The 23964-nt window shown below is 39.8% G+C and overlaps 1 protein-coding gene across 1 annotated transcript; it reads left to right on the forward strand.

The window, feature by feature from the left end:
* Nucleotides 1-322: 322 nt before the first annotated feature.
* Nucleotides 323-23761, forward strand: nr2f5 (nuclear receptor subfamily 2, group F, member 5). Its single transcript, XM_047361916.1, has 4 exons — nt 323-1506; nt 13030-13310; nt 13677-13923; nt 20044-23761. Exons 1-4 carry the CDS (start codon nt 1140-1142, stop codon nt 20361-20363), a joined length of 1215 nt encoding a protein of 404 aa, XP_047217872.1. The 5' UTR covers nt 323-1139; the 3' UTR covers nt 20364-23761.
* Nucleotides 23762-23964: the final 203 nt, after the last annotated feature.

Consider the following 23964-nt stretch of genomic DNA (forward strand, 5'->3'; position numbering starts at 1 on the left):
CCTGGATCAACTGAAGACAGGAGCAAGCTGCTCAGGACTGAAACTTAGATCTAGGAGTTTCAACTAAACACTTATTAGAATAAAGCCGCACAAATAATCTGCAGATTTTCGTCTCAATGAGACATTCTCGGGGTATCCCACTGAAACCACTCTTGTCAGTCAAATCTGACCCAATCGCCCATCACCCAATCAGAGTGCACCTTGCCCTTTTTACAAGACTTATCCGGCCAATCGCGGCTGGCGTGTCATGTTCCTCTCCTCACAGAGAGGGGAGGAGAAGCGGCCTTATTTGGCATTTATTCCCTTATATGGAGCACCGGCAGGGGAGGTCTCCTGCCCCTGACACTGTCCCCGAACTGCAGCTTTGACTCTGGAAGACAGGACACCCAGTCTGAGGGCGAACCGTGCTGGTGTTTGGATCTTTTCTTTGATTTAATTCTCCTTCATGGACCAGCATCCTGAATGCACAGAGGAATCTCTGTCTATCTTGAGCTCACTCTGAAATCGTTTTGCAACTCGCTCCGCTGCGCGCAGAAAGAAGAGGGACCAGGAATCCCCGCTCCTCTGGACTTGCATTCTGTGCCGCTGGGACTAATCAAATCCTCACTGAAAATCATGAACACGTGGTCAGAATTTGTTTAAATTTGCGGTTAAAGAATCGATAGAACCCAAACAGAATCGAGGTGAAGGTTGTGCATTTGCCTTGTGTTTGTGCAGTTTTTTCCAGTTCAGGATAATAAAAAATAAAAAAAACTCGGTAGGATTCCTGACAGTATTTCCGTCTGACAGCCAACCTGCTCAATTGTTGGACTGACTTTCCCGAGAGGTTCCACTTTGAAGAACAACGTGTTTATGGATCACTGCGCAGAGAAAAACTCCGGGAGTTGTAGGCTCTGCAGTTCTACATCGACCATGTTGATTCCGCGCTGTTGCTTTGCCCTATAATAGATGTTTACATAAAATATTAAGTCATATTTTAAAATTTACTTGGTTTAGCTCAGTCCAGCTCACACTGACCTCTAAGGAAAGTGGGAAGCGCCTTTTCACCCTTCCTCCTTATTCCTCTAAGACGTCAGGACGGATCTCTGTCGCGCACTCCGACTTTTTTGTGATTTAAAGGCAAAGTGTTTGGAGATAGCATGGCAATGGTAGTAAACCAGTGGCCAGAGAACATTTCTGCAGATCCGGGCTCCCAGCTCCAGATGTGCGGCCAGGAGCCCGGCGGGGGCCCGGGGACCCCCAACGGTTCCACCCCAGGGAACGACGCGCTTTCCGGTGACAAACTTCCCAACGTGGACTGCATGGTGTGCGGGGACAAGTCCAGCGGGAAGCATTACGGCCAGTTCACCTGCGAGGGCTGCAAGAGCTTCTTTAAGCGCTCGGTGAGGCGAAACCTGACCTACACCTGCCGGGGGAACCGAGACTGTCCCATCGACCAGCACCACCGGAACCAGTGCCAGTACTGCCGGCTGAAGAAGTGTCTCAAAGTCGGCATGAGGAGAGAGGGTAAGCAGGGTATTCTCTTTAAATACTTTTTGAGATAATGGATCGTCTTTCTGTGCGTAAAAATTGTGCTTAGGTTTTATCTCAAACAATTCCAGCAACGCTTTAAGACAGAACTGACATATTTTAGGTCTTAAATGCTAAAATAAGACATTTCTAGCGCAGCACTGATACAGCTGCCCGTGTTGGTCCACTTGAGTCCAAGCGCTCTTCCAGTTTTAGGAAGACACAAGTCATATTGAAAAAGTGCCAGTCAGAACTCCAGTGTGCGCCTTCAAGGTTCTGCGCATCCAAAAGCTTTCTTTCTGCAGATACTGTGGTGGGTAAATAACCAGTCGTCACCTGCGGCACCACACTGCTCATTCCTCATACATGCTCCAAATCCGACGAATGCATTGGTGCTCTGCAAAATCCCCCCTTTGTTTCTGCGCTTAATTATGCTGTTTGTTCAGTGACACCAGAAGCCGCTATAAGAGGATGCCGCTACATTTGTTGCATTGTGTTGGATTAACAACGGGTCAGTTCCTGCCAAAGAGGTTCAGTGGAAACGTGTTGGTGAAGAGGAGCGCTTCGCCCTATTAATTATCATCAAGCTGCGACACTCAGTCCACGAGGCGTGCGCTGGCGCGTATTTAACCAAAATGAAAAAAAAAAAACTGATCTCTGCTTATTGCTGTGCGGCGGTTGGATGAATTTTTGGCGCATGTTTTGGACAGAATCTCGAAATTCTACTCTTTAAATTCATATTTTCTACACTAAATAGGAAGGGGAAGTTGTATGTTAAAGTAATATTTGAACTATCCAGTGGCGAACCAATTTGCGCAGAAATATAAGCAAAACATGCAAGCGTTGCGTATTTTTTCTGCACAGCACTGCTTTTAAGACAACATTTCTGAAATATCTCTATATTTAATGAACAATCTCACACTGCAGTCAAATTCATGTCCCTGTCTGGAGACAGAATAAGGTCAACACCAGTCAACCTTGCTGAAGGACAAGTCCAGTGTCCCCGTCGCCCTTTGTTCTTTACGAAAGCAAAAATGTAATTACAGACAGGTTGGGAACACCCGCCCTGCTCAGGTCTGAGCTGATCCCCCAAGGCTCCCTGCGAGTGAACTCCTGCGCCTCTGTGTGAGTGTGTGTGGACTGTAGGCTGCACTCTGGTATGTAAAGAAACCCGCAAGCCACACCGAGCTGGTCATGCTCCTTTCCGACTGGATGAACTCGAGGAAATCTCCTGATGTGCTGCAGCGTGTTTACAGCTGAAATAAATGCCCATCCTCCTGATCTAGTTTCATAGTGAGGCGTAAAATGCAACATTTAGGCTGTAAGAAGGAATTCTGTCAGAAAAGGAGATGTCTGAGCAAATCCTCCTGAAATAAGCTGCTTGATCATCTTTTAAGCTTTTCATTACATTTTCTGGGACTTAATAGGATTTGGTTTCTTAAATTTCTAGTCAGCTGCTTAATCATTAATTAATTATTTATCTGATTTATCTGATTTGGGTCAGGTATGTGTGTCAAGGTATGCACAAAACGCTTTGGTTCAAAATGTTCTGTGATAAGTTCCTATAATTTAAAGTATTTAAGAAAAATGCCAGAGTGTCTGTAGTTTTCTCAAGCTGTATGAAGATTAGAGTAAGCAGGTACAGCCCGTCCCCAACCTGTTGCTGCCAGTTAGCTGGCTGAAAGAAGGCAACTGCATTTTTACCCTTACAAGAAAGACAAAATGTATATTTATTCAATATTTTTGGTTAAGTCTATGTATCAAAATGAAAATAATAAATAAATGTTATAGATAACATCATATCTACCATAATCAACACATAATAGCAGCAATAGGGACAGTTGTTGTTATTCTGTTTTTGAATAAAAGCATTTAGATCATATTTAGACCTGTGCAACATGTTGAATTCGTCGTCATCACAGCATCAACAGGTTTAAAATCTATTGCAAAAGACTGCTTGGATTGAATATTTTGCAAGCTGTTATATTTCATGAATTAGCATTTGCATGTGAACAATATATTTAGTCTGCTGGATGGATTTTTGCTGCCGCGGACGCTCATATATCTGATATTCTGAATGAAATAGAAAGTGGTGGATTGTAATGATAGAAAGGAAAGAGAAGACTGAAGAATATTTGGGTTCATTGTAACTACTATCATCATAATGTTCAAAAACAAAACAATTTTGGATCTTATTCCGTGTGGCCTGAATCATGTTTTACATTTTTGTGTAAATATAAAACTGAGAATCTCATACTTGTCCATGCATAGTCTGATCTGTGGAAGAGATGCGTGCTTTGTCAGTTCCTCATGACTGAAACACTTCTACACATGGAGCTCTCAGCTAGTTGCTTTTTATGATAACCTTTATTATTATAAATTAATTGGTTTTTAGGGGTAAATTAAGAAGGACGTGAATAAATAAATACCACATTTCTGGAAGGCTGATATGAATATTTAATTAGTGTCTGTTTCCTGGGAATTACAGATAAAATGTTTTAACAGATCTCAGAACTGTTTAGTATATAGCCACCACCACCTCCGCCAGGGTCTGCTATAAGTTACCGAGGTCACCTGAACACATCAATGGGACACTCTCAGTTATGATACGGATTAAACATATTCAACATGTTTGAATCTAGTTTTAACATCCTTCCAAAACTTTCACGATCAGCGAGAGTTTGATGTGGTGGTAAAGTTCAGTTTTTTTCCACAGATGAAGCATGTGTGTACACACAAAGATCATATTTTCAAGTGTTCAGTTTAACTCAACATCTCCTGATTTAAAGAGTTTCCCAAGCAGAAAATCAGTAAGTGAAAATTTGCTCGCTGTCTCTCTTCTGCATGACTCTAGTTCAGGGTAGATTAATATTTAGCTGCATGAGAAGACATTTCAAAGGTTTTACGAGTTGAGGATTTAAAAGTCGCTCTCTCCAGAGGGGACATCTGACCTCTTTTCTGTGTTGAACATAATATCATTTGTTGAAGACTTCAGTGACGCCAAATGTTTCAGCTCCGGTTTTAGTTAGAATCAAATGTCTGAGGCGCTGGCAGCGATAGAGTCATGGTTTTGGTAGGCAGCTACATGGATGCTGCAGTTGTTTCTCTGTCGCTGCAGTTAGCAGGCCGACTGGGAAGCAGAGAGGCAAAAAGAATCAACATGACAGTTCATTTGATCTGCAGGGGGGAGATGTTTTAATTCTGAAAGGACGAGTCACTGAAGACAGAACATGGACTGTAGCTCATTGAATGCGTTTATACACCATGATAAGGTCATACTGTTTGCTGTGTGTGTGTGTGTGTGTGTGCTGAATTAGCTGTGAGCACCCACAGTTTGCAGAATTACTGAAGTGTTCTGATGATAAACAGACCTAACATCTGTTTATAGCACAGAACTCTGTAATTCCCGCACTGAACACACTCTCCTGACCCACATTGCACCCTGACAGAACATTACAGCAGCGGTAAATGTAGGTCAACCAAAACTACAACATTAGCAGCAGACGGGCTGCAGTCAAAGTCCAAATGTGTGAACCTTTTGGGGGGGCTCTCGAGGGGTCAAGTCCAACAGTGTGTATTGACTTGTAAATGTGGCAACTTTCAATCAAAGACTCCTGATTGGTCTGCTTTCCTTCAGAAAACCTGTACTGTCCCAGAAATGTCTTATTTGGCAGTTTTTAATGGTTAAGCCTTGTGCACATTGTTGCAGAGTTAATGATTAAATTCCTCCAACCTGAAAATTTTTCTTGTTAAAGAATGAAAGCAACATGCGAGTGAAAATATGTCTTTATAATGGAAGAAGCCTCATGTTGTAAAGTTCTGACCTTTTTATTTGGTCAAAAGCTGCTAATGTGAAAAAGGTAAATGCAACGTGATCTTCGGGAGCCAAACGTCCCTCTGCAACCTTTCTGGACTCTGTGCTCGGCCTGTATTCACGTGTCAGCTCACTCGCCTGTGATACAAGCCAGCAGCACACAATGTGTTTGTCGTATCAATGAGGAGGATGTTACATAAAAAGGCTTGGTGCGAATATGGTGTAAATTAAAAGGTGTCTAGCTGAGAGTGTTTGTGTAGAATTGGAGTTTTTTTGCAGCTCTAATAGGAATCACGTGTCAAGCAGGTGTTAACAAGCTTCAGGGTGAGATTGTTTGCAGGTTGTTTCAGAAATCTCGGCTCCCAAACGTACTGACGTGATGCCCTCCTCTGTCTCTGTCAGTCTGTGTCACTGCGTTTGTTTCTGCACCGCCCCAGGATCGTCTCTGTTCATGCTCTGTCGCGTCTCTGGCGGCCACTGCTCCATATTTTCTGCTCCTTCATGTCTGACAGATAACTCGGGACAGACCCCTTTTATTGAGCAGGTGCTTCTTTTTTAACAATTCGCCTTCAGAAGACAGAAAAGCGGACAGTGAAGCAGGATAGAAAAAACTTTAGTCACACTCTGAAATATTTATTTGATAAGTTTAAAGACTGCTGATCTTCACAGCACCTGATTTATATGCAAACGACCACAATGTTTAACCATCTTTGGACCTCCTGGTATGACTTGGACTATATATTAGCTGCAAACAAAGTAAATTGTTTGATACACACTGAGCAATATTTGCATGTTTGCACACTCCAAATGTCTTTTCTGATTTTTGCTAACCCCTGAGGGATTACTCCAGTTTAGGAATTGGCCACCAGTAGAATTTCATTGTGCGATAAAACAGAAAATATAAAACGGTTTTACAGGAGCATTAAAAGTTTAAAGCAAAATCAAAATAGTTTTTTTTTTGCCTTTGCTTAAAACAAAAAAGCAACAATTAATCCTTTTGCTGCTAAATAGTATATTATTGTTTATATGATTAAGTGTATGATGATGTATGATATGATTATAACAGTTATATAAATGCAAAAATGTATAATAAATACTGCCTAAATTTAGTAGACTTGTTATGCTTATTTTCTGCAACGATATTCTTGTTATGCTTTTTGCAGAGTAACACTGTCTCTGAGTCTAATAAATTGATTTGATCTGGGTAATTAGTCAAGCTATATGCTGAGGTAGGGAGCCTGCTGTCAGCTGCTTATCAGATATATTGCTCACTGCTTTCTACAGTTAAGCCCAAAATGATTCTTGCTTCTGGCAGGGGTGGGCCCTGGTCAAAGCAGAAAGTTTTGTTGTGTTTCTACTGCTCGTGTACACCGCAACAACATGTGTTTTCTCTGACAATGACACGGTTTAAAAACGGGTTCCAGTTTAAATCATCCCAGTCTCTGTTGTTGTGCACATAGGAAAAACATAATCTTCCTGTATGGGGAAGCCCTGCCACATGCACAGTATGCCTGCAATCAGTAGAATATAGTTTAAAAAACCCATTTACTGGATCCTGCTTCAATCAGAATATATCATATAATGTTTTCTTAACATTTGGTGGTTTTATAATTCAAAATCACTGGAACCTCATCATCTATCATTTACACATTTGAGTCCCTCCCATTCTGAAAATGTATTTAGTGGTGGTCTCCTTTGAAGCAGGAAATGTTTGTTCCCATTGTTTTTGAGTTTTAAAGAATATACCACCTACTAGTGATGTGGCAGGGAAATTACAGTTTTTAAAGTTTCTACTGGTGTGTCATGCACGGAGATAACATTTGATGTAGATCTGTAAACAGAAACAGAAAACAATCACATTGTTGTGTGCACAGGGCCTTAGATTTAAAATGATCTTCATTCAATCAAGAAGTTTGAAACAACCATCTTTCAAAAGATAAAACGTAAATGTTGTATCAAAATGGTACTTGATTGAATATGTTGTTTTAATTTACATTTTATTATAAAATGACAAAAATATTTATGTTTTATTTATTTTTATTAAAGTCTTATTGGCATTACAGCAAACAAACTTTTACGAAAATTGCTTCCCAACCTCTTGCATAATTTCACTGGTGTAATGTTGATTTAAGTGGCAATGAGTTCCAAGTCTTTGAGGTTGGAAGGTCTCCCTGCCATCACCCTAATCTTTAGCTCCCTCCACAGATTCTCTATCAGATTTGAATCAGGACACTAGTTTGGCCACTACAAAACGTTTTAATTAAAACAGCTTACAATATTAAGAGCAATGGGTGCTGCTCTTTAGTTTCCTTGCTGGACATATTTCCAAGCTGACTGGCAATGTGCAGCAACTTGTAGCGGAGGGGACTCTATGCCGTATATAACCAGAGCTCCACTCATTCTGGCATTTCTCTAGCATCTAATAAAAAGTACTTTAAATAGTGAAAACAGCTTTAAAGCCACACCTTCAATATTCAGTCACATAGAACTCCCAATGGGACCAGTTTTTCTTAGAATGCAGGTTTGTATTTTATTTTGAAAGAACTGTGCATCAGGTGGAGGGAAATGTTTTTATAACATATACAGAAAACCACACGTTCTTAGATCCACTTGGTTTAATATGAGGGAGTTTGTGCTCTGGCATGCAGTTGAAACCCACAGACCCGCAGTGTTTCTGATGCAATGTCCATCTTTGATAAAATTAGCACAAATCCTAAAGATAAAGTTTCATAGCCCCAAATGACACAAACGTTTGCCTAAAAAATCATTCAACTCACTCTAAAAAATATCCCTAAGAATACCCAAACAAGGATTATTTGTCCAAACCTTTAATGTTACGTCTGTCAGCCCCTTTGACACACAGGCTCCTTTCTGCTGCGCTCTGACTCTGGTTGCCCTGCTGCACTGACCTGCAGGTCAAAGTTCAGGGCCAAAATAAAACTATGAGAACCGTGGGGATATCACCCCGGTGTCACATCACAAGCTGCCCTCTCAGCTGGATCACACATGTGCATTCACACTCACTCCAAGCAGATAGAGTTACAATTCAGTTTTTTCATAGGGAAGCATTACTTGTTTAGGTCAGGGTGTTAGAGGTTTCTGGGATTCTTTCTCTTTAGATTCATCAGTTACTGCATCTGATCATCCAGCTTTAGTTTTGCTCACAAACGGAAGCTTTAGGGCAGGAAAAAATCCACTTTATTAAACCCAACTCTAAGAATAATCCAAATCCTTAATGCGCCTGTTTTCCCCCATCCGCTCTGACCTTTTAGACCAAATGTTGATAGGCCTTTATTGTGTTTAGCTGCTGTAATTCCACTGACTAACTGACCCAGAGGCTAACCCAGAAGCGCTTTGCCAGCTGCCATTTGCTGAAGTGGCATTTTGAAAGTCACAGCTGAAACGTCCCGTGGTATCTCCATTTTCATGCACTTTTTCTCTTCATCCCTCTCTCATTCCACGTCCCAGGAAGACATGTTTCTGGATTAGATCTGATGGACTGTCAGGCTGCTCACTGTGACTTTTCTTACTTTGAAATGCAACTTTTGTCTAATTGCACAGAATTTAGCTGCAGTTCAGTTACATAAAAGCAGAATAATAGTTTCTGGCATCCCGGTTTTACCTTATGGTCCCATTCCACTGCCTCCCTATATTCTTATCCTCAGACATCTGCTTCTAATCTCGTTTCTGTCTCTTTCTGCCCTCTGCCATGTCAGGATACCACATCGTTCTCTCCTTTCTTTCAAACCGGCTCTCCATCACCCATTTTTCCTGCTTTCTTCCCCCCTTCCTGTCTTTTGGTCTGTCTCTGTAGCTGAGGAATAACAGAGAGTGAAGTGTTTCAGTGGGACGTACTTGAGTGCTCTGCCTCTCAGGCACGAGTGACCTCCACAATGAGGCTTTTGACGAGTCAAGTGGCTCGAGCAGATACGCAGCCGTCCGCAGAATTAACCGCTTATTAATACCAAAGCAGATTAATATCTCTGAATGTTTGAATCAGACTCATGAGAAGCAGGAGGGCCTGAATGTGTATTTCCGAGTCAGCTTCAGGGTTAGTGGTTTAGTTGACAGCAGGATCTAACTTCTAGATGAGCGGTCAGGAAAGAGTCCTTTAAGACTATTGACCTGAGGAAGGAGACTGACAAAGTCCTTTCAGAATCAGTTTACGTTCGTTTGACAGTGCCCTCTAGTGACATAAGGACATACGGCGACTTTCCTATACCGACGTGTTGGAGAGACATTCAAGATGTCCTCTAGAATCACGAGTCACAGGTCCTTCATCAGGCTGCAGCAGGGAAGATTACGGATGGTCAGAAAGGACCTTCTTTAGATTAAAGTAAAATTTTGTGGAAGAATTGTGGTTTTTATACACTGAAGTTTAATAAAATCATGTTAAATTTAACAGCTAAATAACCGTTAAATGAATCAAAATAAATACACTCGTACTTACTTAACAAAGTTATTAAGTATTAAGCTAATTTTCTTAAATTTCTTAATTGAATTACCTAAATCAATTAGATAGTTTTATATATTCTGTTTTATGAATTAGCCTTTATGCACAACAAATGGAATATTTGTCCATTTGTGTTTCAGTAATAAAATGGACATACAATGAGTCACCAACTCATAAACAACATGATAATAGCAAGTTTTATCGATGCAGAGATTCACTCTATCTGAAGAGACACCTCTGCTGCTCCTCCTTAGCGGCAGAATCAAGAACAACAGACACCATCACCGCTTCTTTCTTGAAGCCGTCTGGTATCTCCTCCACGTTAAAAAAGACACAAAGAGGAGGAATTATTTTTTGTGAAGGCATTAAATGTTAATATTTTTCCTCTAAACACTGTCCATGACTACCATAGCTGAGATGTACCATTTATCTGCAACGACTGCCTCTGGGTCCAAGTCCTCAGTAAGGAAAGTTACTATTGGCTGTTCTAAAAGTTGCTAACACCATCATTTGTGTAACTGACTGTATGTTGTAGGAGAGATGAGTAAGATTGTGGGAGTGATACAAAGGAAGTAAAAGACACTTTCAATATGTTTGAACAAGAAATTAACCTTCTGATGATTTTTATTTATTTAACTTTACAATTCCAACCTTCCTCCTTAAGCTGGGCTTGGTACCAGCAAAAGTGACCCAAAAGAGACTCTTGGACAAAGTTATTTATAATCTGCAAAATCTCGCCCTTATGTTTTTAGTTTAACTCTTTAAAGCCTGGTTTGGTTCGTAATCTTATATTTAATTTACAAAGCTACAACTCATAGTTATTTGTGACCAAGAGCAATTAGGATTTCAACTCCATTAGCCACTTTGTTGGTGATTCATTCACCATCTGAACATGAAGAGGGCCACCTCTTGGATTCAGTGCTGCTCAGAGGGAATGGTGGGCGAGGATGTGCCCGACTGTGAGTGTTTGGGCAGTGAGAAGGGCATTGTCATCACCAAAAGGCTACAGTATCACCAGAGAGAGCTGCTAGATTTGTGTCTAGATGCTTATTTGCAAGAAAGAATTGTTAGAAGGGTCTGAATACTTGCTAAATATAGTGAGTTGTATTTTATTTTAATCCCTCACCACATCTTTTATGTTTTTCTTTATCTATCCAAGTTTGAGCAGTTTTTAATAGTGCATCTAACAAAAACTTTAAGATAATGGTTAAAAACCCGGAAAGTAATACCTTTAATTAGCTTTACTTCATGAGATTTAAATATTGATATCACTTACAATAAAATAAGATTTTAAAACATGTTTAAGTTTTTTTTTTTTGGGAAACATTTTTGAACTTCTAATTCTCATAAGTTGTAAGAAAACCCCTGCTGGTGCGGACCAGCCAGTCTTGGGCCGGTTCTGTCTACAGATAGATGTACATGTAGGTAGTTAGAAACTGGGCAGTTTTTAGGGACTAAAACTAGATGATTTTCTTTGGCGTTGCATTTTTTTGGTTATTAGGGTGACATATTAAGTCTGATCTACCAAGTTTTGCAAAAATGTGCAATTTATCACTGACAACCAAGTTTTACCATCATCTTATGCAACCTGTATAACAATGGTTCCTTCAAGTTTCTTCGACTTCTTTGTATGTTAACAACGTTTTCTTGCATTAGACATCTTCCAGATTCCACAGACATTAGTTCTGCAAAAACGTTCAGTAAACAACACGTCTTTTAAAGTGTTTGGATATTTGATTTTATGTGTTAAGTTATATTCTGTTTATTTCATAGTGTGCCAATTCACAACAAATGTTATTTTAAGGTGTTTTACAAGACCAACAGACCTAAATTTATATCCAGTTGCGTAGATTCCAAATAAATCTTACATAGTTGTAGCTTTCAGTCAGTCTGAAGTGACTGAAAACATCTTATCAGGGAATCTTTCTAAAATAAATGCCCTATCTTGGATCATTTTAACAGCTGCAGCTCAGAGTCATTTCGTTTTTTTCTAAAAGTCAGAAATCCAGAAGGCTAATCAGATAGCTGTCCTCTGGAGCTGTTGGAGAGAGAGCAAGTGGAAATTGTGCTACATTTCTTTGTGACAAACAGTTTCCTTTAGCTTATCTACTGTATGCAGTTTGCAGAAGGAGAGTGCATTTTCTCTGGGATCCCAGGTTAACCAGCTCACAGAAAAATTAGTACTTTGTGGTCCACACCTTTTGTGCAGAGGTATTTTTCTTCAGTGGACGGACTCAAATTAAAGGCATTTTTAGCGTGCTCCGGAGTGAGTTGACCTCCAGTTTTTCCAGACGTGTCACGGTGCTTTCGATTGCCACAGCAGCTGTGGGTGAGGCTACAGGTGATATTTAAAAAGCATTTTCCAAACCCTGCCTTCTGTCTGTTCTTTCACCCCCACCTTTCGACCTTCTGCCTTCACCTGTCCCTCTATGTCCACTCCTTATTCAGAGCCCCGTCTCAGACATATATCACCTTTTCTCTCCTTTCCTCCAGCCCTCACTGTGCCCTCAATCTCCCTTTCTCGACTTATCACCTTTCCCTCTCACCCTTTCTACCTTATCTCTCTATTTCAGTCTTTTACGTCATTTTTCACCCCACTCACACATGGCCCCTCTTTGCATTTTCATTGCTTTTCTCCCCTCTCACACTTGCTCTGTGTAACAGTAGATGGAGTTATTAGTCAGACAGTGGGGATGGCTGAACAGGTGTTTTCCAAATGGGCCTTTGAGCATTCACCGCATCATCATCACTCCTCACCCACGGGGGGTTGGAACGTGTGTTTGTTGGAGAGTTTGGCCTCTGTGTGCCCTTTTCGCTTCAGGCTCAGCCATTTGCCTATACGGGGACTGTGTGTGTGTGTTACATGTATTCATGTGCGAGTGCATAACATATGTAGGTGCGAAAAAGTGTTATATCTTTACCAGCTGCTGCTTGTCATTACACACTGATGCACACCAGCAGTGGGGAATGCCCTTGGTCTGGCCGCTGAAAAGACAAGCACTGACACATTTAAGAGTTGGAGAAATGTTTTTTGCCCCCTTGACCTCTTTCAGCAACCCAACACATTTTTTATGCCCAATTTGCTTCCTTTTTCCTTCCCTTTACCTTTAGTTAGGCTTTTAGGACTCTCTTCGTTTTCCAGATACACTTCACATGTACTAAAAGTTTGATAAAACCACTAAAACATACTATAAACACTAGGAAATGATTGCAAAACTCATGCTGTGGCATTTGTCTCTGTGTTTTCTGACAGCTGTACAGAGAGGACGGACATCAAACTCCCAGAGCAGCCCTGGACAGTACCTAACCAATGGCACCGACCCGTACAACAGCCAGCCTTACCTGTCGGGCTTCATCTCCCTGCTGCTGCGCGCCGAGCCCTACCCCACATCCCGTTATGGGGCCCAATGCATGCAGGGAAACAACTTGATGGGCATTGAGAACATCTGTGAGCTGGCGGCTCGGCTGCTGTTCAGTGCTGTGGAGTGGGCCAAGAACATCCCCTTCTTCCCTGACCTGCAGCTCATGGATCAGGTGAGTTTAATGACTCACAAGAAGAAAAACGAGCAGACAAAGGCCGTTCTCATTGCTGACCTGCTTCTAGTTTTTATGCTAGTCAAACAGAAAGAATCCAGGAAACAGCACCTGAAATCATTAGATATTTAACATAAGTTACAGATTTTTGGAGCATTTTTCTGTCTTCCCAGTTTATTAGAAATGTCCATCATATTTCCTGGGTAACTGGTTAGGAGCTAGCTTATTTTGTGAATGTTTGCTGACATTTTCATAAACTAAAATGCAGCTGCTCTGTTTCCTTTCTTTCACCACCTCCCATTTAAGTTTTCATCATGTTCAATCCTGGACGAGCTCTTTATCTACTCCTTGCATCTTATGTTCTAGGTAGCGCTGTTGCGCATGTCATGGAGTGAGCTCTTTGTCCTGAACGCTGCCCAGTGCTCCATGCCGCTCCATGTGGCACCTCTGCTGGCAGCAGCCGGCCTGCACGCCTCGCCCATGTCCGCTGAGCGCGTCGTGGCCTTCATGGACCACATCCGAGTCTTCCAGGAGCAGGTGGAGAAGCTGAAGGCCCTGCAGGTCGACACGGCCGAATATTCCTGCCTCAAATCCATTGTGCTCTTCACGTCAGGTGAGTCTTGAAGAGGTTCCCAATTACAAAACTGCTGGTGGCAGATCTTTGATTAGTTGGTTATGAAAAGTTTGAAAATTATTTTTTCCTCTATATTTGGCTGTTGGCTCTGTATGGATTGGTGTTTTCCTCCCTTCTTCAGTAATTTCATGATATTTTACTTTTACAGACTAGTTTTAGATGAAGGTAGTGTTTCTACTTAATGTATGATATATGATGAAAATGATATACTATATTTCTTATTCATTTATATAACATTATTTCATATGAAATGCAAAAAAGATGTCATGGATACACATTTGTAGCCTAGGCTAATTTGCAATTCCAACCCTGGTTAGGCCCTTCTTGTGAAAGCTATTACTATCAATACGCTTATTAAAAATAAATAAAGTACAAAATGTAGAAATGCTAAACATGTAAAAGACAAAAATAAAAACAGAACCAGTAGGGCAGGAAACTAGGATAGTACAGATGTTTTAAAAGTAAATGTTCACATGTTCAGTTTCAGCCATTGTTTGATGTTTAAAAACCTGGAGCTCTGTTCATGTTTTATTTTGTTGTCATTGTTTCTTCTAAGCATCAGGATACATTAAGTTATCCTGGTGTTAAGTAATGTATTACAGTCTGACTAGCAGAGCCAGACCTTAGAAAGGGTTCGCCCAGGGCCAAGAGTTATGGGTGCCCAAAAAGATTTAGTTTTTTTAATTTTTGAAAACATTGTACTTTATATGAAACTCATATCAGGTGAGGTGTTTTAATTGCTTGGGTTTTTCATTGTTATAAGCAAGACTGAAGTATTATAAAATTCTAACTTTGTAGCCGAGCCTTTGACCACACCCCTGGCAGGTCTGATGTAATAACAGCAAGATGTAAATGCTCATTCCCCACCTTTAAGAAAGGGTGCTGGATAGTTTGTTGTCTTCTGGTGAACAGCATGGAGCCGTCTGCCAGGGGACTTTTTAAACTAATCATTCATTGGTTCCTATGAGCTGATTTGTAGGTCTGCCTAACTATCTTCTGTAATTTGTAAATAAATATGTATTGGAAGGACACCAAAACGGTCTCTAGCCCAGGGGCTTACCTCCTCCTATATCTGGCCCTGCAGGCATGTATATTAAAATCCACCTAGTCTATGTGAAATATTAACCATCCTATTCAACACCATTAAGCAACATAAATAAAAATTAGGTCCAGTCTAAATTAATACACTTAGTCCTAATTTGTACAAGATTTGTTAATGTAAGAATTTAATATTATGGCATTGAGTTGATGACTGTAAAAATTTTGTTTTCTGTAATAGAAAAGATTCATCTTCAGGAAATTTATTTTTTTCAGTTTTACCTAAGAAATGAGCTCAGTATGTATATATAAAAATCCCATTGAATAGGTAATTTCATGTAACGTGATTAGATGCTGTTTCTAATGATGAGGTTTTATCTGGTTTTAAGAGAATCATTTGAAATGTAGTAAAATATTGTAAATATTTGAATGTTCTGCTGAGCTGGGAGTTAAAAATTCACATCCATGACATTTGGTTGTGATTAGACGTCCAGATGGTGTCCTCTGAAAATGTGATGATAACCATATTAATAACATCCATCATCTAAATAAAATGCCATGTGTCAGTTTTATAAGTTTAGATTTTTCTTTCATACTAAAAACAGTGCTTGATTTGTAATGTCAAAATGCTTACATTTGTCAATTTAATAAAATGTCTAATTTACACAGATTTTAAGTATTATGTTTGATAAATGCAGCAAACATCCTGACCAAAAAAAAAATTACCCCAGGTCAAAAGGTGATCCCTGCTTTATTTGAATTAAATTACATTTATTTCATGCTCTGTACCATGCAGCTTTCATGGTTATGAACATATGACCCGGATCTGCATCTGGCTTCCAGACTCACTGAGGGTTATAGGTCGATTCTGACGTCAACAAAAACACAGCCTTTCTACAGTGAGTAGGTTTAACGTGGCCCGGTTGGAAAAGAAGGAATTAGCGGGTGGTTAATTGGAATTCTGTGGCAGAGGTTCATTTTGTTGATTTATTTGTTTTGTCTTAATCGCAAAAACGTTGCCTGAGTTTAAGTAACGGCCAGTCTGGAGCATTTATCATGTAGTAAAAATAGCAAAGAGAAAAGTCCTTGTTTATAATAAAAGGACTCATTTGACATTTTGAACCTACAGTGCCTTGTTATAGTATTCTTCATGGCTGAACGTTTCCACATTCTGTCATGTTACTATCACAGACCGCATGGTGTTTTACTGGGATTTTATGGAATAGACTAATAAAAGTGGTGATGTGGGTGGAATACAACCCCCAAAAGATGTTTTACAAATCCAGTAGAAACAATTGCTTTGAAAACTCACATAATCGTTAGTTACAGTTTACTTGTGTATAATTTATAAGCCGCTGTTCTTTTTTTGGCCTCAGAGGTTTGATGTGGAGAGGTTTAAAGCAGGGTTAGGTTCTAGAACAATATCCCAAGCTTTGAACATCTCACAGAGCTCTGTTATATCCACCATCTGAACATGGAGAGTGGATCGACCAACTGAAGATTTACCAAGACATGGACATCCACCTAAAATGACAGGCTGGACAACAAGAGCATTAATCAGGGAAGCACCCAAGAGGTCCATAGTAACTCAATATTTAAGTCCATAGTTATGACAAAGTAGCTGAGAGCTGACCCAAATGACTTGCAGCTGTATCATACAAAACTCCAGTATAATAATACATTGAAGTTTGTAATTCTAAAGTGACAAAACGTGCCAAAGATTAAGTGGTATGAATGCCTTTGCAAGCCTCGTAAAAGTAAGATTAAAACACTTCAAACTGATTATTTATATACCATGATCTTTTGAATATAAAGCACATAATCGAAAAACTTGCTAAAATAGCCTAATTACATGTTTCTCAAGCTAGGGTCTTTGGCATGCTGGAAACCTTACTCATTATTTTTCCAACTAAAACAACTTTGTAAAAATGAAACATAATTAAGCTACAAAGTTCTTTAAATCAAGGAATCTCCAGGGATTAATTATTTGTTTTCTTTGATTGTGTAGTTTTTATTGCCATAGGACAACACGTTGAAAAGGACCACGTTCTATTGTTATATTGATTCAACTTGTCTTTTAGTATTTTTACTTGGAGAACTTACTGAGATGTTACTGGTTATAAAAAGGCTGAGAAACACTGGTTTCATTTTAAAGAGTGTTGAGCAAGAGCACTGGTAGAAAACCAATGCTTAAATTTACCCATCAACTTAAATCTTTCTTTATCATTACATTATTTCCCAGAAATATGGGCACTTAAAAATTGCAACCTGTCAATGTGTTTCAATGTTTTCCTGTTTGTTCAAAAGTTATTTCTTACCTAATGAACAGATGTGCATTTAAGAGCCACAAAAAAAACAAACCATCAAACCTTCTCTTGAACTACATTGAACAGCAGAAACTGCTGTAACAAAGGGAGAGAAATACAATTAGAAAACAGACTTACAATAAAGGCAGCAGTGTTAAAACGGTGGAAAAAAAGCTGCACTTAATCCACAACCTTTTCACCTCCACAGAGGCTGACCGGGAGGTGACCTTGAACGCTGCAGAACATATCGTCTTATTGGCTCCATATGTAAATGCAGCTGGTATAGTCATGGTCTCTGCCCCTATTGAATTTGGCTGTAATTTGATCATGATGTTTAATAGTAAAGCTGTATCTATGGACCATTTTCAGCCCGTATTTCCAACAGTGTTTTACTTTCTTCCCATACAAGATCCTATTTTAAAGAAGTGTAAAATTCTATTTTAATTTGCATAAAATATCTATGATTTTAAAACATTCCCCTTTTCATTGTAAAATTGGAAGCATCCAGTATAATTTTTCCAGATTACACCATTTCTTTGCTGGCTCTTATACTGACTTCCTCACTGAGATACTGACACAAAAATAGCTTTATGTCTTGACAAAGCACTTGAGATGTTCGTTGTTCTGATGGTGCTTATATACAAGCCCTGTTGATGTTTATCCCTACAGTCACAGAGATCCAGTGCTAGCCCAAATACTGTCACATCTGGGATTCTTCACTGGGGGATCACGCTTTGTGACCCAGGAGGAAACGGATGGTGAAAGAGCCAACACGAGATGTTTCTTCTTTCTGGTTTTAATTGCATTTTCTCTCGTTTCTCTCTTGAATGGCTTATAAATCCATCCTTACATTTGTGGAGTCTTCTCCGAACCTGAAACCCACCCCCTCACATACCTCATGTATGTTGGTGGCTACAGATCCACCTCTTCGATATCTTCCCTGCTTTCATCAGTTCTGTATCCTTTACGATCTCATCTATTAATGAAAACAGCCGTACCCCTCCCAGTGCTTCCCAGACTCCAAGCTGAGTCCAAGCCCCAAGACCCCTACCCCCACCGCAGGCCTTGAATTATGCATAGCGCGTTTCAGTTAGAAGGCGGATTCTTTGTGACCTACATAACCCCTATAGCCCTGAGCATCTCGTGTGACTTTCTTGCATTGGCAGATGCAAGTGAACACATTTTTGATAAAAAAAAAACAGTCAAAGGATCCCTTACATTGATCAAATATGTGCAAAACATAAATGGAACTGCTGCATATATTTCCATTTTATGGCTACCTGCTAATAAACCTGATTCCTAGCATAGCCTAACCAGCTCAGACAAAAAAACAATTGCCTGTTTGTGTCCTCTGAAACGACTCCCTCCAGTCCCCCTGTGGTGCCCTGGCCCATCAAGCCACATCAGTGAGCAGACATTTTATTCTTACAACCCTGATCCCTTGCCCCCTCCGATCCACTGCGTGCCCAAGGATGATACAAAAGAACAAGGTGGTGCTTGGCGTGAAAGGGTGCCCACAGAGCTGTCGCTTTGGCACGCGAAGTGGTCTCGGTTGCACAGACAGCTCTGCTAATCATGAACAGGCAGTGACCGTTTGGTCACGCAGGACCCCAAATAAAAAACCTGACTACAACACGTCCAGCAGCCTCCCATGTGGAGGGAAATATAGCCAAAGAGGGAGCAATTATTCTCACAGAATGATAAGAATAGCGTCTGCTGGGGGTAGGGAAGGAATGACACGCTTGATTAAAATGTGGAGTAAATTAAATACTTTCCAGAGTGGAACTGGGGCCCAGCAGGATGGGGTTTACACAGGGGACAGATCAAAGACTGTGATGACGAAGCGGACCTGTGATACAAGGTGATGGGTTAAAGCTTACAGGCCAATGCTTTCACATAGAAAGCTTGAGAATAAATTGTCCTCATCAAGTACCTGTCTACTGAATGTGGGTTCACTCAGGGGCCAGAGCTCACCAAATGTACAGTATGCAGCAGAGTACAGTAAAATGTGTCTTTGTGTAGACTTCACACTTTTCTGACCTTCTTTGCTTTAATCCCTTTGCTCTCCGCTCCACACTGAGGGAGCAAAAAATATCACACGGTGTTACTCATTCTCAGTTTGTGTGAGATTCTGGTGAAGGCGGGGGGGAATAAGAGGGAAGGTATAATGATATTGAGAGCAGAACATGTCCCCAATCAGAGAAGAAAGTGAATTCAGACCAGAAGGCTGAGGGAGATGGGAATCTCTGAGATAAAAACTTGATTTCTGTAGTTTGAGGGACTGACAAAGGGATTTTAAGGATAACTTTGATGATTAATTTATATTTACGTCAATCAGATTAGCTCTTATAGCTGAATTTAAATAGCATGCAAAAAATTTAAAAATATATATGAGCGCAATTTAATTTTATTAAACATTCTAAGATCCCATACACCAAAGGCAAAACATGTCTTTTACAGTTTTACATCCAAACAGACCATTCAATTTAAATAAAAAGCCTTGGAAAGCCACGTATGAGTGGAAAGCCGCAAGTCAGAACTCAATGAGAGAAACCTGCAAGCCATGTTTACTTGTGTATGGGAACAAAACAGAAACACTTCATTTTGGTCAAACCACTTAAGCCACTATAATGGACTTTTGTTAGATAATTTAGGAAATGGTACTGAGTAACTTCTTAATTAACCTGCGTATCACTATCATCTGTCTCACTCCCATGATAAGTCTCTCTCTAACCAAAACACTTTATTCCTGTAGATGCCATGGGGTTGTCAGATGTGGCCCATGTCGAGAGCATCCAGGAGAAGTCCCAGTGCGCCCTGGAGGAATATGTGAGGAACCAGTATCCCAGCCAGCCGAACAGATTCGGACGCCTCCTCCTCCGCCTGCCTTCGCTGCGTATCGTCTCCTCGCCGGTCATTGAGCAGCTGTTTTTCGTACGCCTGGTTGGCAAGACGCCCATCGAGACATTGCTTCGTGACATGCTGCTCTCGGGCTCCAGCTACAACTGGCCGTACATGCCCGCCGTGCAGCGGGACCGGCCCCTCTCGCTTCACTACAACGAGAATGGACCCTAAGGCTGTGCAACAAGAGTAAAGCTCCAAGAGGAACATCTTTCTCTTCTTCCCTTCATTGTCTGCAGTCCACTTTTCAGCTTTCCCTGGGGAAGCATCTTCCTCACCATTCCACCCTTGAGCCTCTTGAAATGTTACCATCCCAGCTACACAAGCCAGACAGTTTTTCTTCAGTGCCCATACAGAGACTCGATGGCCTCTCAAAGTCCCCGAACTGATAGTGTGCAGTCTTCTTTTGAGATGTGGCATAAGCTGGACAAGTTGCTGCATGGTTCACCAGCAGGTCTGTTGGACTCACTTCAGATGTCACTCTCTTAACTGTGCAAACACTTATCTAATTCTTGGTGCTATGCCAGCACTTACAGAGCATAGCTGAATCTGAGCAGGGACTTTGCCATTTGAACTCTGCAGCCAAGATCATGAGGCCAGAGTATATATTTACAAAAGTTTGAAAAGCAAACCAGAAGCCATTAAAAGAAGACACATGCCAAAATGTCTTGAACTTTTGCAGAGGACATGTTTTATTGTGTGTTGTTTTAGCACTGTTTATATGGAGAGATAACTCATGATTGTGTCCATATGTATAGTATATCATTGATTCTTTGGCATCTAAGGCATCTTTGGGTTCACTGAATTAAAAAGCTCAGGTTTTTGTGGGGTAAAGGGGGTGGGTGGGGGGGCAGACTAACAGACATGTCAGTATTGGGTGTTGGTTAAGCTGCTCCTTTGTCACTTTGATAATTTGCAGTTTTGGTCACCCAGATTTTCATGGAGAAGAAAGGAAACCATCTGCCATAGGCCTCTTCATACATGCCTTTAGGTCTTTTTGTGCACGCTTTGACAGTCACTGATTCAAAGTAATCTTTTATATATTTTACCCATAGTCTTTATGATATTTATTGGCGTTATGTGACGCCTATAAATATTTTCCATTAAAAGGTGTTTTTTTTTTGTTTGGTTAGTTTATAGTTTATTTGGTTTGGTTGGACGTCATATCCTTTCATATGTTTTTCACAAAGGAAATTTTCAAAAAATGATTAAATTCTCAAAACATTTAGGGGTATTATGAGATCTTGTAACAAGAGATCTCATAATATTAAAACAGGACTATAATGTTTTTCATATTTCCATCATGACATCCAATCAACTTGCAGTCAGGATGAGCTTATTTGGTCAAATAAGCTTTGAAGAAGCTCTGACCACTTATTAGTTATATGTGTGATAGGATTCCTGGTACCTGGTTAAAAACTATAAATGGAGACAGATGAAACACGACTGATCTGTAAGTGCTGTAATGAAATATTGAGAAACTATTGTTGACATTGGATTCCGCAGCTTGCAGTATATTCACTTTTTCTTAAGTACTAAAGACTGCATTTAAACATCTCTAGATCAAAATCTCAAATACTTAGACTGGTCAAACGTGACCCGGATGATTCTATATATGTATAGTATAGTTTGAGGTTTGTAAAGCCTTTATTCGGTTTGTGTTGGCAAAACAGAACAGGATTAAATAGTTTTTTGGCTTCAAACCAACTTAGTCACTGAATTATTTGACACTAAACTTTGACTATATTCTTAACACTCAAAAAAGAGCAATTTCACTGCTATTTATGCTTGACCACCTTCAGTAGGTTCCTGCTTGAAAACTGCAATTACATAGAGATGATAGCATATTCAGTTTGATCTCCGCCTGTCCTAGACTGCCATGGATTTTTGGGACATGACAAAAAAATGATACACCATGAGGATCGCATTTCTGAGGCAGCCACATGTATTGCACATATGCACAACTGGTACAGACTTTACTAATCTAATTTTGCAGCAATCAATAGATTCTCAATCAATGGATGAATTATTTCAAAAACTTTAATCTCATTTTACTCTATGCAGATTCTGTCTGCACCGATGATTCTTTCATCTGGCATGGTGAATGCTTGGAGGGACTCTAACTGATTTCAGCTTGACCTATTTTTTGATTAATTCACCTGATAAATATTTTCACACAAACTTCAAAGAAATATATTTTTGCTAATTTAAACTCATGTTTAATATACGTTGATACATATATAGTAAGATAGAAATGAGCACGACAGGAGCTTTAAATTTACGTATTCTAATTCTAAACTACCACCAGCAACAGGAAGATATGCAAAAGTTGCATGAGTAAGAAGTGGCCGTGGATAAAAAAGAGAGGACTTGGCAGCAGGAAGTGGCAAAGGAGCAAACCAGAGCCCCCAACAATAGCACAGGAACAAAAATACAAACCCAACAAATTTTACACTTATGTGCAACCCATGCCAAAGCTCACATTTATATAGTTTTTAATATTTTCATGGCAGTGTTGAAAATAAAAAATTACTTTTTAGTTTGTTTTTGATTTGACTGCATTTGTTTGGAGTCTCAGGTTAAGCAAATTCATTTGTAAAATAATAAAATAAAGAACACAAATGAAAGCTTTGGCACTTGCATTGTGATCTCGTCAGACCTGACACTTATTCACACTTGTCAAATGTCAGCACTGGTGGAATATTTCTACCCTTACCCCATTTGATGAAAATACATATTTACTTATTCGAAAGGCTCACTAGAATTCCCTTAATGATGCTGTCAAAGAAGGCAGCCACACCACTGATCATCTTGTTGTGTTTTTTTGTAATGATTGTCAGTATTGGACCTTTTAGACTTTAGGCAGGAAGGAAATATCTGGATGGCAATTTACAGAATTAGCTGTACTTGCCTTAGAATAAAGATTTGTCACTGAGCTTTTATCTTATGACTGTGCCATAATCTCTCGTTACCTGTTATAACAGGCATTATGTTCTGTCAGGAGTGGAAAGAAGCTCACATGATGCTGAAATGGAACGTGCATATTCAAAAGACATGTAAATGTGGATTATCTTAATGCAATAATTAGACATTAAAAAAAAACAGCTCAGAATAGGAATTGTGTGCTTTAACATCAACAGCACTTTTAGTTTTTAGACATCATGCAAGTTATTTTTCCACTTCTGGGTGATGTTGTTGTGTAGGGAAAAAACCCTAAACTCATGTCATTTGAGCTTATCATGTGGAGTAATGTATCACTAACCCCTGAAACCTCAGTCTGTGTTGCAACAATATTCCTGTTGGACTTAGGACTGTGTTTTAATGTAGAAATATTTTACTTTTTTTTTTCCTTTGTCCTCTTGTTGGAAAAACTTTGTTTATGTCACATTTCCAGCACGGCACCGTAGTATTGAAGTCAAGTATCAGTATTGAAAACCCATCTGGGACCTGAGAAAGTTGTGTGTTGGTAAATAAATTCACACAAAGTTTCTAAGAGTTTGTTTTTAGCCCTTTTGCTTTTGTTTATAAATATTGATTATCCATTAATTAAAATAAAGTTTTGTTCACACTAAGTGTTCTGTGCTCTCTTTTTGTCACTTTTGTCATTTCAAGTCTAAAAAAGAAAGTACACCCCATTTCAGTTCTAAGGTTTTTATCTATCAGAACATAATAAAATGAACAGAAAACTGAGAAAACCCACAACAGATTCCACACTGTCCCAGGAAAAGCAAGGTGAAACAAATATGCTGCTTCCATGTGATTTATTGTTCAGCAG

The sequence above is a fragment of the Girardinichthys multiradiatus genome, chromosome 3 (assembly GCF_021462225.1).
Source record: "Girardinichthys multiradiatus isolate DD_20200921_A chromosome 3, DD_fGirMul_XY1, whole genome shotgun sequence".
Taxonomy (NCBI): Eukaryota; Metazoa; Chordata; class Actinopteri; order Cyprinodontiformes; family Goodeidae; genus Girardinichthys; species Girardinichthys multiradiatus.